The sequence below is a fragment of the Centruroides sculpturatus genome, unplaced genomic scaffold (genome assembly GCF_000671375.1).
Source record: "Centruroides sculpturatus isolate CEXI.00-Female unplaced genomic scaffold, Cexi_2.0 scaffold872, whole genome shotgun sequence".
In the NCBI taxonomy this organism is placed as follows: Eukaryota; Metazoa; Arthropoda; class Arachnida; order Scorpiones; family Buthidae; genus Centruroides; species Centruroides sculpturatus.
The window spans coordinates 67,214-85,087 of record NW_019385158.1 but is presented as its reverse complement, the minus strand read 5'-3'; the positions used below and the strand labels follow the sequence as shown (position 1 = coordinate 85,087).

The 17,874-nt window shown below is 32.4% G+C and overlaps 1 protein-coding gene across 1 annotated transcript in view; it reads left to right on the top strand.

The window, feature by feature from the left end:
* The window catches only part of LOC111635587, a 55,275-nt gene extending 38,360 nt beyond the window's left edge, over positions 1-16,915 (top strand). The window contains 6 exon segments of the mRNA XM_023380589.1: positions 29-208; positions 13,912-14,089; positions 14,318-14,437; positions 14,714-14,926; positions 14,999-15,156; positions 15,666-16,915. Of these exon segments, the coding sequence (XP_023236357.1) occupies positions 29-208; positions 13,912-14,089; positions 14,318-14,437; positions 14,714-14,926; positions 14,999-15,156; positions 15,666-15,686 (870 nt within the window). The 3' untranslated portion in view covers positions 15,687-16,915.
* Positions 16,916-17,874: the final 959 nt, after the last annotated feature.

Here is a 17,874-nt window from a genome sequence, read left to right as displayed (position 1 = left end):
ACATATATTGGTAAATTGAATTTATTAGGTTAATGTGAAAGAACAAGGAAGACTTCTACGACAGGAAGAATTTTTAGTATGGCAGGGTAGATCGAAAAAGTCCTTCCGTCATCTTTTTTTATTCGAAGACTTAATTTTATTCAGTAAAGCCAGGAGAGATCCCGAAAGAAAGGGATTCGATGTCTACCAGTATAAACATAGCATTAAGGTAAGCAAAATTAATTACTTTATTGATATTACTCGTAGATAAGGAGATTTACATTAACCTAGTTTTGATTCTGTTAGAATGATATTTGATAACTGAACAGGTAAGATGGCTAAAACATATGTTTAATGGCTCATGGGTTTGAATTTGGGTCAAATAATTAGTAATGTTTCACTGATGATGATGATACTTAGATGGTCAAGCCTCGGATTTAAGTCTGGAGCAATTTTCGGAGTGGTTTAACCCCTGATACCATCAATAACATCTCTCGCCATGTGATTTGAGTGCCAAGCTGAATCCATGATGGATATGAATAAAAGTCTTTTTAGGGTGTAAAAGGAAAAAAGAATTGAGAAATGAAAAGGAAGGACTTAGATATAGCTTATCAGCTTGATAGTCTTGCAACTGAAGCAAAATCAATTTTTGCTACTCCTGCTTCTAGAATGTGGCCAATAGTTTATACAAGAGTGCCAGCACTTCAACTGCTGGCACTCTTTTATGAACTCTTTTATGAACTATTTATAAATAACTTTAATGTAGACTACTGTATTTAGTTATTCTTCTCATTTGAACATTTTTGACCACTTATTTTGCCACTCGAAGAAGTTATCTAATTGCCTCACTCATCGCTTTATTGTTAATCTAGCTAAACTCAATGATTCTGTTGAAGGTCTGCTTAGTGTTTACAGATGCAACAACAGATGAAAAAAAAAAGCAGATTTACATTATTTTAAGTAATTGTTGCTTGGTAGAAAACTTTTTTGATGTCCTAACAGTTGCATTCAGATTGGAACATCAGTGCATCCTAAGCCATTCATTTTGGCAACTCTAAAAGTGGTAAACAGTTCAGGTTGGCATCATCTTAAGAGAGCAGAGTTTACCCAGGAGGATCCAGATTTAATTTCGGTGTGGTTTATGGCAAGTAGAACATTCTAAGTTACTCTAGTGCTCCAAAGTGAATGTGACTGATGTCGTGACTCATCTGGACTAAGTATTTCAATAAGGATAGCACTTGGATTAACATTATTTTATGCAGTTGGGAAAACTTACAGTATGTGGACCATCTAAATTAAATTTTTTATCAATAAATATGACATGGTTTCATAAACATAGGAGCCAAATTATGGTTTATGTTTTTTGGATGAGTTCAGCAATTTATATTTCTAATTATTAAATTTACCATGAGATGGTAATATAACTGTCTACCTGTAGCCAAATTGAGATGTATTTAATTATTTATTAGCTTAAAATAGCCTGATGGATTATCTGACAGATTGTTTGGCAAAACATTCTGATAAAGTTCATTCTATTTAAAGCAAAATTATAACATAATTGATAGCTGAAAAAATTTATATAGATCTAAATAAAATTGCCTTTTTCATTATTAAAGAACTGAGTACCTGTAGCCAAATTGAGATGTATTTAATTATTTATTAGCTTAAAATAGCCTGATGGATAATCTGACAGATTGTTTGGCAAAACATTCTGATAAAGNTAACAATATTTCCCTATATTTCCCCCAGCATTTATCAATATTTTTCCATGCATTTATCAATATTTCCCTATATTTTTCCCTTTAACAATATTTCCCTATATTTTCCCCAGCATTTATCAATATTTTTCCATGCATTTATCAATATTTCCCTATATTTTCCCTGCATTTATCAATATTTCCCTATATTTTTTCCTGTATTTATCAATATTTCCCTATATTTTCCCCACACTTATTAATATTTTCTCTATGATTTTAAATGGATAAGACAGATTTTAGGGTGAATTTACACGTTCCGGATTTGTCCCGTTTTTAATTCTCAAAAATAGAATGAAATTCTAAATAAAACAGTTACACGGGCATCATAATGAGTCACTAAATAAATAAATTTTTTAAAAATTATCTAAAATTATCCATTTTTTACCGGCTCTTTCTGGTTCGAGCGGCAAACAGAATGGTCACACGAATTTATTATCATATAAGCTTGCGAATGAAGTGAATTCTTGAAATTTAGTAAAATATTTCGTAAAAAAACGACACTTTGTCGAGTTCGATGTCGCGATATCCTTTATATTGCACTTCACACAGCTTAACATCTGTTTACTTTATAGTAGCATTGAACTTTGTACTTTGACAAACGATCGCATCTGGTAAGAATAAGCAAAACGCACTTTTTAATAGCTCCCAATGCTTAGTTTAATTTCTATTTCGAGATTTAATTGTTCATTTTTCAAATTTATTGCCCAACTTCTCGTTCAATATTGCCCCCTTTTTTCCCTCGTATACTGGAGCCTGCTGTTTCCTTTATACAGTATTTACTACCTTCTCGATTTAAGCTTTGTACCCATTTCCATTCATCTTTCGATCCATTTTTCTGTAAAATAGAAGGAAAAGTAGGCCCTTGAGCATCAAAAATAGATCTTTAAGCACTCCTCGATAACATGGCGGGAGGGCTATTACATTAATTCTTACGTCATTATCCTTTACTACGTCTACCTTCTCCCTCTTTTCAGTGCACTTTTTGCTTGTTTTAACGAATATTTCCGCGTGAAAATCTTTATATTTTGCTCGTAATTCAAGAACAAAATGCAAATTTGAACTTTCTTATATAAGAAGCCCGAAGTTTACTATTGTCAGGGACTTTTTCTCTGAGTCTCCCCCCTTTTTTTTCTTTCTAAAGTGGCTGCTTTTTAAGGGAGAAGATCAGCAGCTCAGTTTCCTCTTCACAATAGTGCACCCTTCTTTATAAAAAGTGCATCCCTACGCTAGTTTAAAGCTACACAAACACGAAACCTGTACTTCAATACTGCGTGTACACTATTATATATATATATATAATAATAAAAAAAACGAAATTTACATCCCGTTTATAACGACGCTCCAATCTGGTTTAGCTCATTAACGAAGTAACGACATTGAAATTCGTCTGTAGACTATCAAAGGCCTCTTATATCAATGTATACACGACTTTCCTTTTCAGAAACAATCAATGTAGAATAATTAAAAGCTAACTTAACATGGCCTCTTATAGATCCTGGATACAGGGTTAACGTCCTTTATGCCTACGCACTCGATATATCCTCCTTATTGTAGCCAACCTTCTCCTCCTTCTGTGTTTATTTTTTTTACTCAAAAGCAGTTATATATTTTATTATATGATTAAAAGGGATGCTGGTGGGAGGTCTCCACTTCGATTTACATAGGACACTGCCCTATTTCACTCGATACGTATGCGCAGTTTGTACGTGTGCAAATCGATTATTCTGGCTTTCTACTTTTATTATATTTATCCGTTATTAAGAGCTCTCACTCAGATTTTCCTATATCAGAAGTTTTTTCTATCGATTATTTTCTTCCAAAATTTCTTCTCTGAAATTCTTTCTCTTCTTCGTGAGATTTATTCCTTTTTTGGATCCTGTTTTTGTGATTTTCTTCCTTTTTTCAGCAGCTCTTGAGTTTTCTGTTCTTTAAGAACATTTTTTTTNTGTAATATTGACAAGAAAGTAAATTATTTTTTTTAATGCTAATTTTTCTATTTTTTAATTCGTAAAGCAAAGAATTAAACGAAGAAAACGGTGAAGAACACCTTGAAGAACAATCAAGTCTTTAACAATCGCATTGTACTTGCATTTATCTGTAAATTTTCATTTAATGTATTTAATTTTATTCAGGGAGGCCCTAAGTTATAGAACTTTACAGGGCTTTTTCGTATCACAATATAATTTAAATAAATATTTGGATAATTATTAAACACAATTTAATACAGTCACGCTTAGTATCTTATTCATTTTACATGTAAAAAATCGTTTCGAGTCTTTAGGCCCGAATTTCTTCCTAATCTAAGTAAGCTACTGTTCTTCTTAATCTAAATCTCGTGCTTTTAAATTTATTATTATTTGGTGGAACAGGAAAGGGTTAGGTTATGGATAGGACACAAGTCTGAGGTCTCTTAATATTCTAGGCAAATGGAGTTGTAAAATACACGATAAATCTACATGCCCATGGCCAGAAAACTTAGAAATTTTTCCAGACAATTGTAAAATGCAAGAATTGTCAAGGGAAAAATAAGTGAACTTATCACTAAGTGGTACAAAAGAATATATATTTACTTGTTTTATTCCTCAACAGATGGTGCTAAGTGTACATACAGGAGGTCGCTCTACATAAGCTGTAACTATATACGAACTTCCGATCCGGACCGGAAGTCACGTAATTTTTTTTTATAGAAATATGATTAAGAATCGTTGCCTGGCATTGTGATGATGTCACAATAAGTAATAAGTAGAAATAAATTAATTCTATGCAATACCCAACACTAGTGTATTAATTAATGCAGGTGTTTTACATCAGGTTTTAATTAACAAATGCGCCATTCATGAGACTAGGATTTCTCAAACGAGATCCCGAGATCCCGGTTGTTCTTTTAATACGGGAACTATCCTGGAAAATCCCGCAAATTTTTGAAAAGTTCATTTTTTTTCTTATTTTGTGTTAAGGTTGACAGGAAATTTTGCAAATAGAAAGTATAATTAACACATAAACTGTCAGAATACATCTGTATTTATTAATTTTAAATCTACTTATTACTTTTTTGTTAATTTTTCCTCGTTATGGCATGTCACAAATGGGAAACAAAGTAATAAATTTAACAAAAGTATTTATTTAATTAACAAAGGAAGTACAGTCGAACCCCCTATAACACTGTTGATTTTTCCGTTTTATATGAATTCCATATTGTACGAGTCACTTAGATTTTACAAATACGTGAGCCGTTCACAGCCCGGCACACGTATTTGTAAAATCTAAGTGACTCGTACAACATGGAATTCATATAAAACGGAATTAATCAACAGTGTGATAGGGGCAAGTAAAAGACAGGGAAATGATAAACCCTACCCGAAGACAATGGGCTCGACCTGTTGAAAGCAGCTAAGTAAACAAGCAAATGACAGTGTCTGTTTCGTACGAAACGAAATATTTCATTGGTTTACTTAGCGGCATGCAACGAATAAGCGCCATTTTTAAGTACAGTGGCATACAAGTTTATATATGCCCGCCATTTTACTAATTTAATCGTGTAAAAATTAACCGTTATTATATCGATTTCGTTCATTGGCAGCGAGAGAAAATAGCGTAATTTATCAGTAACCATCGTAACTTATGACTCAATTCTCTGTGTTTTTTTAAAAACCTAATTAACCGTCACTTTTTGTAGATAACTTATCGAACGAACTGTGTATTTTAATTTTTCAAAATGAATCCGAATAGAAGTGACGTTAATGAACGTTCTTTATGGAAATTTAAATTAAAAATTTCCAATATTTGGAAGGAGATAAAGTCAGAAAAACACGTACGTATAAAGTTACACTTGTTTAGAATTCTGTTTGTGTTAACTGCCTGTTTCTGTAACAATGAAATGGAGTTCCAGAAGGTTTTCCTGAACTTTGTTATGGCTATTGTTACTGTTGCGTTAATTAATGCGTCTGTTAATGCCATACACCAGGTTTGGGTTATGACAATGAAGGTTGCGTTTTTTGTGTTCGTCATTGCGCTACTTTATAAACTTTTATATTAATTTTAAGGTAAGTAAGGTATTTGCTTGTAAAATTGTTTAGTATTATTAGTATAGTTAAGGTTTCGAGTGTAAATTGAACGTAACTACCGTGTTTTACGGGGTATAATACGGTATTTACGTTCTGAAAAATTGACGTGTTACACGAATTCGTGCAAAACGAAACCAAAGACTAATGCAAGACGTAACGGGGACTACTCGGAACGCTAAATCGAGGTCTCATTGTAGTTATAGTGACACGTCGTTTCGGTTTTAAATACTGTTATTATAGATAATTCTTACCTTAACTAAATTGAAACAAGAAATAAACTTCGAACTTTGATAAAACGCCCATAAAAATTTATCAAAGTTTCGATTATGATTCGTGTGACAAGAGGATGGCCCAAAAGTCGATTAATACGAGATGACATCTTTTATATAAATATTGATTAATGTTGTGCTCATATGATTTCAAACACACACAAATCGAATACAACTTGCATAAAGCCTTCTTGCTGGTATGTACCTGTATGTACTGTACCAAAATACAGCATATCTTGTTGGTATGTGCATAACGATACCAGCATCATTATGGCATATACCAACAAGATATGCTGTATTTCGGTAGATACAGTGGCGGCCCTAGCCAGGTTTTCAGATGGTGCGAAATCTCATTGTGGCGTCCCCCCTGTAGAGACTAAACTGATAGCAATATTTACTTAAACTGCTATGGCACAGACAACGCTCACATCACGCAAAAGACAAATTTACATGGTAAATTAATTTGAAATTGAAACAAATTAAGAAATAAAATAAAATAAAAAGCCCATATTGCCACCTTCCTCACTTTTGCGCTTGCAAATGTTGTTATTAATTCAGAATAATTTAATTCCTGGGCAATACTATTTTTGACAGATAAAATTGCTAGATATGACAGTCTCAAGTAGCCCCTAGTCGCCTACTTGCGATCTGGAGCACCCTTCTCTTCAAGTCTTACTCCCACCAAGGTCCAGTCAAGACTAACCCATTCTTTTTGTCTTATCGGCCCTCGGGCCTTAACTCTTGGAACTGGTGGTCCATTGTCTTCAGTTCTTGGGATTGGTGGTCTCACCGTTTGCACCACCCTAGGGCTGCCCCTGGGTACATACCAACAAGAACTGGTATCATTCAGATGCAGTGACAGTGAGTGTAAAATACCAGATAAATATGATTTTGGTCCACAACCTATAGATTACAAGTCAATGGCACTGAGAAAACAGAATATACTGAAGGTTAGCATGAAGGGATGGATCCTTTCTTACTATCCTTCTGATGTATCTCTAAAAAAGCAAAGGATAGATCCTTCTATCTCCTGTGATGTATGTTTAAAAATGCAAGAGATGGAACATGTTTACATTTAGAACTTGGTATACAAATGAAGTTTGATCTGTAACACAACAAATGGAATAGGAATCAATAACTTTGAAAGGTAGGATTTCAGTACTTAAAATAGATCAGGACTTAAAATAATATTTAAAAAATACAGAGTAATTTAACACACAAATACAGTTTTAGTTTATACTGGAAAGTTAAACAAAGATTTCATTGTATATATCATAAGGCATTCTTAGAACAAAAAAGTGTCTAAACCGGGTGTGTTCAAGCATAGAAAACTGCAGGAACTACTATGTTTATTGTTCATCTAAACAGTGAAAACATGTTAGTCTTGAAAAACACATAAATTTCTTACTGTATGTAATTTTCTCAGAGAATGCAAAGCCTTAGCTACAGAGGACTACGAGATAGAAAATCCCTCAGCTTAGTTGGAAGTGCCCATAAGAAGTATGTATAATATATGATTTCATAACATAAGCTTTTCTTAATACTTAATCTCATACCCAGTGGCATCTGCAGACTATACAAAAAAGTATCATACATTTAGCAAGAAGCTTCAAACTATGATTTAACATTGAATTAGCACTCTCACAAGGCATCACTGGTTGAAATCAGGCATAGTTTTTATGAGACAGTGGACAAATATTGTTCATTAGTTTCTTTTATGTTTGCAAAATAGGCTAAAGTCATAAATTGTTTTGTTTCTTTAATAATAAATTTAAGACTCCTTTGGTGATCAGAAAAAGGGCAACCAGATGGAAAGATGAAGCATGTATGAGTATAGGCAGGGGTACTCATGTTTCATCTATTAATATTTACATTTGAACTTGAAGAAGTCTTGTAAATTCATTCTTTCTAGTGTTTAGTTAATTATAACATTGCAGAATTCTTGTAAAATTGTAAAATAAACACACACTAAAACTAATTTTATTTACAGAAAACTTTTTATTACTTTTAGTGAGACTTATAAACATTGCATTTTACTGATTATAAAATCTGTTCGAGAACACACATTAGATCAAGACAATAAATGGCACCTAAGATGAATAAAAACAGCATATTTTTTTACACAGAACAAATCCTTTATATTCCTCGTTATATATATATAATATATACATAACCACCTGCGGGTGGTCCCGTCTTCATCGTGACAAATACTGGAATTTTTGTTTCATTCATTTCATAAATATTACTTTAAAGAAGGCGAGCTACTTAGGCAATTGATGTGGACTTCAATATCACATTACAATTCTACGCAAAATGATTTGTCGTTTGATAAATAACAAGTGGATGACTGTCGATCTTAAAGACTAGGAATTTAAGGTAAATTTCTGGTTTTTAACAATGGTTCTATTGAGTGAGATGATCTGTTATTGCTTAAAGGATGATAAATACTGTTCTGGATATATCAAGAGACTGTAGAGATTACCATTTTCAATTCTAATGTGGATTGGTAGAAGTAAATTTTGATTATCTGGCTAGTTTTTGGTTTAATTAACATAGTTTGAGACATTGTAATGGTTGGATAATTTTAAATATAGCATTATTATGCCTCATTTATCTATTTGAATGACATAATTTAATTCTAGCAATTGATAATGGATGGAGTTTTGGATGGCGAATGACCCGAAATCCGAATTTCTCAGTAACTGGCTTTGGTATTGTCCAATTTTTGCTCAAAAAACTGAACAATCGGATAAATGAGTAAAAAAAATCAATAAATACTTCAATTGTTTAACATTTTCCTTTTGTAAATTGTATAATATTAATAAAAAATGGATATAAAATGACTTAAAACTGAGCAGATGACAAGAGGATTTCAGGCACTTCACCAAATTATGGAATGCTATGTTTACAAAATCAATAGAAAAGTTTATATAAGTACATAACTGTTCACTTAATATAGTTATAACTAAATTAATAGTTGATTTTAATATATATATGTATATATTAATTATTATTATTACTGTTATGGAACATATAATAACTTCTGAAAGCAATATATTATTAAAAAATAATAATTATTATTATTACAACAAACAACAAAATTTGATTTTAATTGTAACAAAGTATTAAAGATATGTTATGTAAGTTTGGTGTAAAAATTAAATATAGTTATGGTACACACAAAAAAATTTAAATGAAAAACATAGTTTTATCATTTAAAAGTACATAAAACTAGCACAAATATTGTGCTTTTACTCTTATCTTTCCGGAAACAAAGCAATGCTTTGCGTGTTTTGCTTCGTATAAAGGAGCGACGTTTCGTTCCTTTGGCGTGCGGTCTGCAATTTTCTCTTCCGTTCTTTAACTTGGAAGTTTAAATCAGAACTGGAGGCACTTCTCCGCAGATGAGGTAGACTTATACTATGAAGTGGATACATTTATGAGTTGTTAGTGGTTTAAGTCACATTGGTGTTGACACTGACTGTTTAAAAAAGAAAAAAAAAACTACATGAAACTGGAGTTAGAACACTAAGGCTAAGTAAGGCTTGCCAGATTTATACAATGTCAAAACTGGGACAGGCAACAGAAGCTCCTTCATCTCCCAAATTACAATTTAATGTACTTAAATTTCATGCAACACAAGATTCACTTATTACAACAAGAAAACAATGCAATAGTTAGCCAATGACTGACTCAAGACACATGATATCCTGTCTTTGTTCTTATTTGACAGGAGGGATGGAAGGTCGTAGGGGTGCATTGGAGTAGGAACTGACAGTAATTCAGCCGTCAAGCTGGTGCTGGACGTCACGATCAAGCCACCTTTCGCGGCAAAAGTTGCTCTTCTGTCTTTCGATTTACATAAATTACAAACCAGCTGCAATACTGGACATCACCCTAAAAATGGGACTGTTCAGGTTGAACCGGGATGTCTGGCAAGCCTAAGGATAAGCCTAAGGATAACTTACCTCCTCATCGGGTTCTTCATTAAGAGAGAGGAAATTAGATGACGGTAAGTCTTGAGATAATAAACTATCACTACGTTCAGGTTTAGACAGCATACTGGATTGATCTAAATCGGTCACTCCGTCCCCCACGATGCTGGTATCCGTGCAAAAGCCGCTCTCTGCAAGCAAATGTTAATAAGTAAAAAAAAAGATCTAGATTTGTTTATGTTGCCAGATTTTAATCGACTTACCCGTCGAACATTGCGATTGTTGCGTCACGGATCTACATCCCCTGTGGGGACTGTCACTGGACTCGACTCCTAGATTGACATTAGTACATAAACTAAAAGAGGAATGACTACTTCCCGAAGACGAAGAAGAACTAATAGATATTATAGAATGTGGACGTTTGTTGCGCATTTGTTCAAACGATGACATTCCAGTACTGCCTCGATAATACGAACCTACAAAAAAATTTCTACTTTAGTTGGAGTTTTGACTCACTTTTATTAAAATTACATAATATTACACCAATAAAAGTTAAAAGATTCGAGGAAATAGAATGTCCTGATCCTCTAACAGAGGCAGAATATAGAAACACCCCTCAAGTTGCTAGATATAATGTAATAAACAGTTCACTTTTGGATGATGTTATAATAAAAACAGAAAATATCAGATAAAATATTGATAATTTAGGTATTCTTCTAACAAAAATTACAGTAAATAATTGCACAACTTACCCCTATTTAACTGATGATGAAGATTAACAAATCTATCATTTATCTGATCTTCATTTGGTCTAATATCTAAACATGGTTTTCTTCCAATGCCCATAGATGACATTTCGGCTAGGCGCATCTCTGAAAGAGTTTCATTTGTTTTTATAATATTAATACTATTTTAAAAGGAAAGAGATGATATGTTTGCTTGAGAGATCACCGAGTGATGTGTTAAAAATAGTTTCATTTAGGCATTTTCATCTTGTATATTGTATTTACCATCCTCTGGCTCTGTATTTTCACTTGATGCCTTTATTCGTGTTATTTAGAAATATTAAACCTTATAATTAATTAAAAATTAGTTCTCACCTCGATTTCTAAGCGCCTGCTTCCATAACAATTTAGATATCTCTTGCACCCAAAGATGTTTGATTTCTGCGTTTGGAGCCTGTAAGACATAAGTATCTTGCAATTTCCTCTTCCTGAACCAAATTTCGAATTTCGTAGGGCTCTCTCCGATTTGTTCCGTTAGACCTATGTCAGTCGTCTAGACAAAAAATGAAATGTTTTGAGTATTTTGCTTTATAAATTAGAAAAGAAACTTAAGCCCATTCAGCAAAGCATTAATAACGTTTGGATAACATTATGTACTTCACCAGATAAAATTACTGAACTCTGATAGTTGGTTATGTGTTCTCATCTCATCAACAGTAAAGCCACATGGAGTTTCTGTGTTTACTTCATGTGTCGAATACCTAAATAGAGGAAGGGTATGCATAGAAAGTCCTGTCAGGAGGCATTCCCACTTTGGCACATCACTCTAGTGTTGTATTGCCTTACATTCATCAATTCAATAAAAGTAACATTATGCAGACATTATGCAGAGTAGATATAGATGATATCAAACATATTAACTAATATTGTTTGTTTTGTTTTGTTTTGTTTTGTAATGGCAATGCAACACTTAGGTGATCTGCCTAGTCCCCTTCGGGAGGTCTTTTTAATAGTAATTGGCCTCTATTGAGATTTTAGAGACATGGAGATAACTTGAAAAACTCCCCGTGGCCATCCAATCCTGGCGAGGTGCAAACCCATGACCGAACTGTCAGTATTAATACTTCTTTGAGGAATCCTGTTCAAGTCTCAGTTGAATCATAACCTATCCTTTACATACAGCTATCTGTGTACATTATGAGGTTGGTCAAAGCCTCGATGGACATGTTAAAAAGACCCTATTGGTGTCTAAAAGTTAGAAAGAGATTTTTAAAAATATTCAAAATAAATTGCTGAATATATATATTAATTTTAATTTAGAATATTCTGGAAAGAAAGAATTGGCCAAGAGAGGCTCAAATCCAATTTTTTTCTCCAGAATATTCTATTAATAAATTGCAATTAATATATTTCTCATTATTAAATTTACCATGAGATGGTAATATAACTGTCTACCTGTAGCCAAATTGAGATGTATTTAATTATTTATTAGCTTAAAATAGCCTGATGGATTATCTGACAGATTGTTTGGCAAAACATTCTGATAAAGTTCATTCTATTTAAAGCAAAATTATAACATAATTGATAGCTGAAAAAATTGATATAAGTCTAAATAACATTGACTTTTTCATTATTAAAGAACTGAGTATTTAATAATAATAATAATAAATCTAATTTTATATTTCTAGGCAATAAAATTATTATATGCTGAAAAAGAGAAGAAGAACAAGACAAATTTATATTTTGTTGTTGGAAATAGATTACTTCAGTACAAGTCAACCCCCCTATAACACTGTTGATTTTTCCGTTTTATATGAATTCCATGTTGTACGAGTCACTTAGATTTTACAAATACATGTGCCGGGCTGTGAACGGCTCAAGTATTTGTAAAATCTAAGTGACTCGTACAACATGGAATTCATATAAAACGGAAAAATCAACAGTGTTATAGGGGGGTTGACTTGTACTGAAGTAATCTATTTCCAACAACAAAATATAAATTTGTCTTGTTCTTCTTCTCTTTTTCAGCATATAATAATTTTATTGCCTAGAAATATAAAATTAGATTTATTATTATTATTATTAAATACTCAGTTCTTTAATAATGAAAAAGTCAATGTTATTTAGACTTATATCAATTTTTTCAGCTATCAATTATGTTATAATTTTGCTTTAAATAGAATGAACTTTATCAGAATGTTTTGCCAAACAATCTGTCAGATAATCCATCAGGCTATTTTAAGCTAATAAATAATTAAATACATCTCAATTTGGCTACAGGTAGACAGTTATATTACCATCTCATGGTAAATTTAATAATGAGAAATATATTAATTGCAATTTATTAATAGAATATTCTGGAGAAAAAAATTGGATTTGAGCCTCTCTTGGCCAATTCTTTCTTTCCAGAATATTCTAAATTAAAATTAATATATATATTCAGCAATTTATTTTGAATATTTTTAAAAATCTCTTTCTAACTTTTAGACACCAATAGGGTCTTTTTAACATGTCCATCGAGGCTTTGACCAACCTCATAATGTACACAGATAGCTGTATGTAAAGGATAGGTTATGATTCAACTGAGACTTGAACAGGATTCCTCAAAGAAGTATTAATACTGACAGTTCGGTCATGGGTTTGCACCTCGCCAGGATTGGATGGCCACGGGGAGTTTTTCAAGTTATCTCCATGTCTCTAAAATCTCAATAGAGGCCAATTACTATTAAAAAGACCTCCCGAAGGGGACTAGGCAGATCACCTAAGTGTTGCATTGCCATTACAAAACAAAACAAAACAAAACAAACAATATTAGTTAATATGTTTGATATCATCTATATCTACTCTGCATAATGTCTGCATAATGTTACTTTTATTGAATTGATGAATGTAAGGCAATACAACACTAGAGTGATGTGCCAAAGTGGGAATGCCTCCTGACAGGACTTTCTATGCATACCCTTCCTCTATTTAGGTATTCGACACATGAAGTAAACACAGAAACTCCATGTGGCTTTACTGTTGATGAGATGAGAACACATAACCAACTATCAGAGTTCAGTAATTTTATCTGGTGAAGTACATAATGTTATCCAAACGTTATTAATGCTTTGCTGAATGGGCTTAAGTTTCTTTTCTAATTTATAAAGCAAAATACTCAAAACATTTCATTTTTTGTCTAGACAACTGACATAGGTCTAACGGAACAAATCGGAGAGAGCCCTACGAAATTTGAAATTTGGTTCAGGAAGAGGAAATTGCAAGATACTTATGTCTTACAGGCTCCAAACGCAGAAATCAAACATCTTTGGGTGCAAGAGATATCTAAATTGTTATGGAAGCAGGCGCTTAGAAATCGAGGTGAGAACTAATTTTTAATTAATTATAAGGTTTAATATTTCTAAATAACACGAATAAAGGCATCAAGTGAAAATACAGAGCCAGAGGATGGTAAATACAATATACAAGATGAAAATGCCTAAATGAAACTATTTTTAACACATCACTCGGTGATCTCTCAAGCAAACATATCATCTCTTTCCTTTTAAAATAGTATTAATATTATAAAAACAAATGAAACTCTTTCAGAGATGCGCCTAGCCGAAATGTCATCTATGGGCATTGGAAGAAAACCATGTTTAGATATTAGACCAAATGAAGATCAGATAAATGATAGATTTGTTAATCTTCATCATCAGTTAAATAGGGGTAAGTTGTGCAATTATTTACTGTAATTTTTGTTAGAAGAATACCTAAATTATCAATATTTTATCTGATATTTTCTGTTTTTATTATAACATCATCCAAAAGTGAACTGTTTATTACATTATATCTAGCAACTTGAGGGGTGTTTCTATATTCTGCCTCTGTTAGAGGATCAGGACATTCTATTTCCTCGAATCTTTTAACTTTTATTGGTGTAATATTATGTAATTTTAATAAAAGTGAGTCAAAACTCCAACTAAAGTAGAAATTTTTTTGTAGGTTCGTATTATCGAGGCAGTACTGGAATGTCATCGTTTGAACAAATGCGCAACAAACGTCCACATTCTATAATATCTATTAGTTCTTCTTCGTCTTCGGGAAGTAGTCATTCCTCTTTTAGTTTATGTACTAATGTCAATCTAGGAGTCGAGTCCAGTGACAGTCCCCACAGGGGATGTAGATCCGTGACGCAACAATCGCAATGTTCGACGGGTAAGTCGATTAAAATCTGGCAACATAAACAAATCTAGATCTTTTTTTTTACTTATTAACATTTGCTTGCAGAGAGCGGCTTTTGCACGGATACCAGCATCGTGGGGGACGGAGTGACCGATTTAGATCAATCCAGTATGCTGTCTAAACCTGAACGTAGTGATAGTTTATTATCTCAAGACTTACCGTCATCTAATTTCCTCTCTCTTAATGAAGAACCCGATGAGGAGGTAAGTTATCCTTAGGCTTATCCTTAGGCTTGCCAGACATCCCGGTTCAACCTGAACAGTCCCATTTTTAGGGTGATGTCCAGTATTGCAGCTGGTTTGTAATTTTGTCCCAAGGTACCAAAAATTTATGTAAATCTAAAGACAGAAGAGCAACTTTAGCCACAAAAGTTGGCTTGATCTCGACGTCCAACACCAGCTTGATGGCTGAATTACTGTCAGTTCCTACTCCAATGCACCCCTACGACCTTCCATCCCTCCTGTCAAATAAGAACAAAGACAGGATATCATGTGTCTTGAGTCAGTCATTGGCTAACTATTGCATTGTTTTCTTGTTGTAATAAGTGAATCTTGTGTTGCATGAAATTTAAGTACATTAAATTGTAATTTGGGAGATGAAGGAGCTTCTGTTGCCTGTCCCAGTTTTGACATTGTATAAATCTGGCAAGCCTTACTTAGCCTTAGTGTTCTAACTCCAGTTTCATGTAGTTTTTTTTTTCTTTTTTAAACAGTCAGTGTCAACACCAATGTGACTTAAACCACTAACAACTCATAAATGTATCCACTTCATAGTATAAGTCTACCTCATCTGCGGAGAAGTGCCTCCAGTTCTGATTTAAACTTCCAAGTTAAAGAACGGAAGAGAAAATTGCAGACCGCACGCCAAAGGAACGAAACGTCGCTCCTTTATACGAAGCAAAACACGCAAAGCATTGCTTTGTTTCCGGAAAGATAAGAGTAAAAGCACAATATTTGTGCTAGTTTTATGTACTTTTAAATGATAAAACTATGTTTTTCATTTAAATTTTTTTGTGTGTACCATAACTATATTTAATTTTTACACCAAACTTACATAACATATCTTTAATACTTTGTTACAATTAAAATCAAATTTTGTTGTTTGTTGTAATAATAATAATTATTATTTTTTAATAATATATTGCTTTCAGAAGTTATTATATGTTCCATAACAGTAATAATAATAATTAATATATACATATATATATTAAAATCAACTATTAATTTAGTTATAACTATATTAAGTGAACAGTTATGTACTTATATAAACTTTTCTATTGATTTTGTAAACATAGCATTCCATAATTTGGTGAAGTGCCTGAAATCCTCTTGTCATCTGCTCAGTTTTAAGTCATTTTATATCCATTTTTTATTAATATTATACAATTTACAAAAGGAAAATGTTAAACAATTGAAGTATTTATTGATTTTTTTTACTCATTTATCCGATTGTTCAGTTTTTTGAGCAAAAATTGGACAATACCAAAGCCAGTTACTGAGAAATTCGGATTTCGGGTCATTCGCCATCCAAAACTCCATCCATTATCAATTGCTAGAATTAAATTATGTCATTCAAATAGATAAATGAGGCATAATAATGCTATATTTAAAATTATCCAACCATTACAATGTCTCAAACTATGTTAATTAAACCAAAAACTAGCCAGATAATCAAAATTTACTTCTACCAATCCACATTAGAATTGAAAATGGTAATCTCTACAGTCTCTTGATATATCCAGAACAGTATTTATCATCCTTTAAGCAATAACAGATCATCTCACTCAATAGAACCATTGTTAAAAACCAGAAATTTACCTTAAATTCCTAGTCTTTAAGATCGACAGTCATCCACTTGTTATTTATCAAACGACAAATCATTTTGCGTAGAATTGTAATGTGATATTGAAGTCCACATCAATTGCCTAAGTAGCTCGCCTTCTTTAAAGTAATATTTATGAAATGAATGAAACAAAAATTCCAGTATTTGTCACGATGAAGACGGGACCACCCGCAGGTGGTTATGTATATATTATATATATATAACGAGGAATATAAAGGATTTGTTCTGTGTAAAAAAATATGCTGTTTTTATTCATCTTAGGTGCCATTTATTGTCTTGATCTAATGTGTGTTCTCGAACAGATTTTATAATCAGTAAAATGCAATGTTTATAAGTCTCACTAAAAGTAATAAAAAGTTTTCTGTAAATAAAATTAGTTTTAGTGTGTGTTTATTTTACAATTTTACAAGAATTCTGCAATGTTATAATTAACTAAACACTAGAAAGAATGAATTTACAAGACTTCTTCAAGTTCAAATGTAAATATTAATAGATGAAACATGAGTACCCCTGCCTATACTCATACATGCTTCATCTTTCCATCTGGTTGCCCTTTTTCTGATCACCAAAGGAGTCTTAAATTTATTATTAAAGAAACAAAACAATTTATGACTTTAGCCTATTTTGCAAACATAAAAGAAACTAATGAACAATATTTGTCCACTGTCTCATAAAAACTATGCCTGATTTCAACCAGTGATGCCTTGTGAGAGTGCTAATTCAATGTTAAATCATAGTTTGAAGCTTCTTGCTAAATGTATGATACTTTTTTGTATAGTCTGCAGATGCCACTGGGTATGAGATTAAGTATTAAGAAAAGCTTATGTTATGAAATCATATATTATACATACTTCTTATGGGCACTTCCAACTAAGCTGAGGGATTTTCTATCTCGTAGTCCTCTGTAGCTAAGGCTTTGCATTCTCTGAGAAAATTACATACAGTAAGAAATTTATGTGTTTTTCAAGACTAACATGTTTTCACTGTTTAGATGAACAATAAACATAGTAGTTCCTGCAGTTTTCTATGCTTGAACACACCCGGTTTAGACACTTTTTTGTTCTAAGAATGCCTTATGA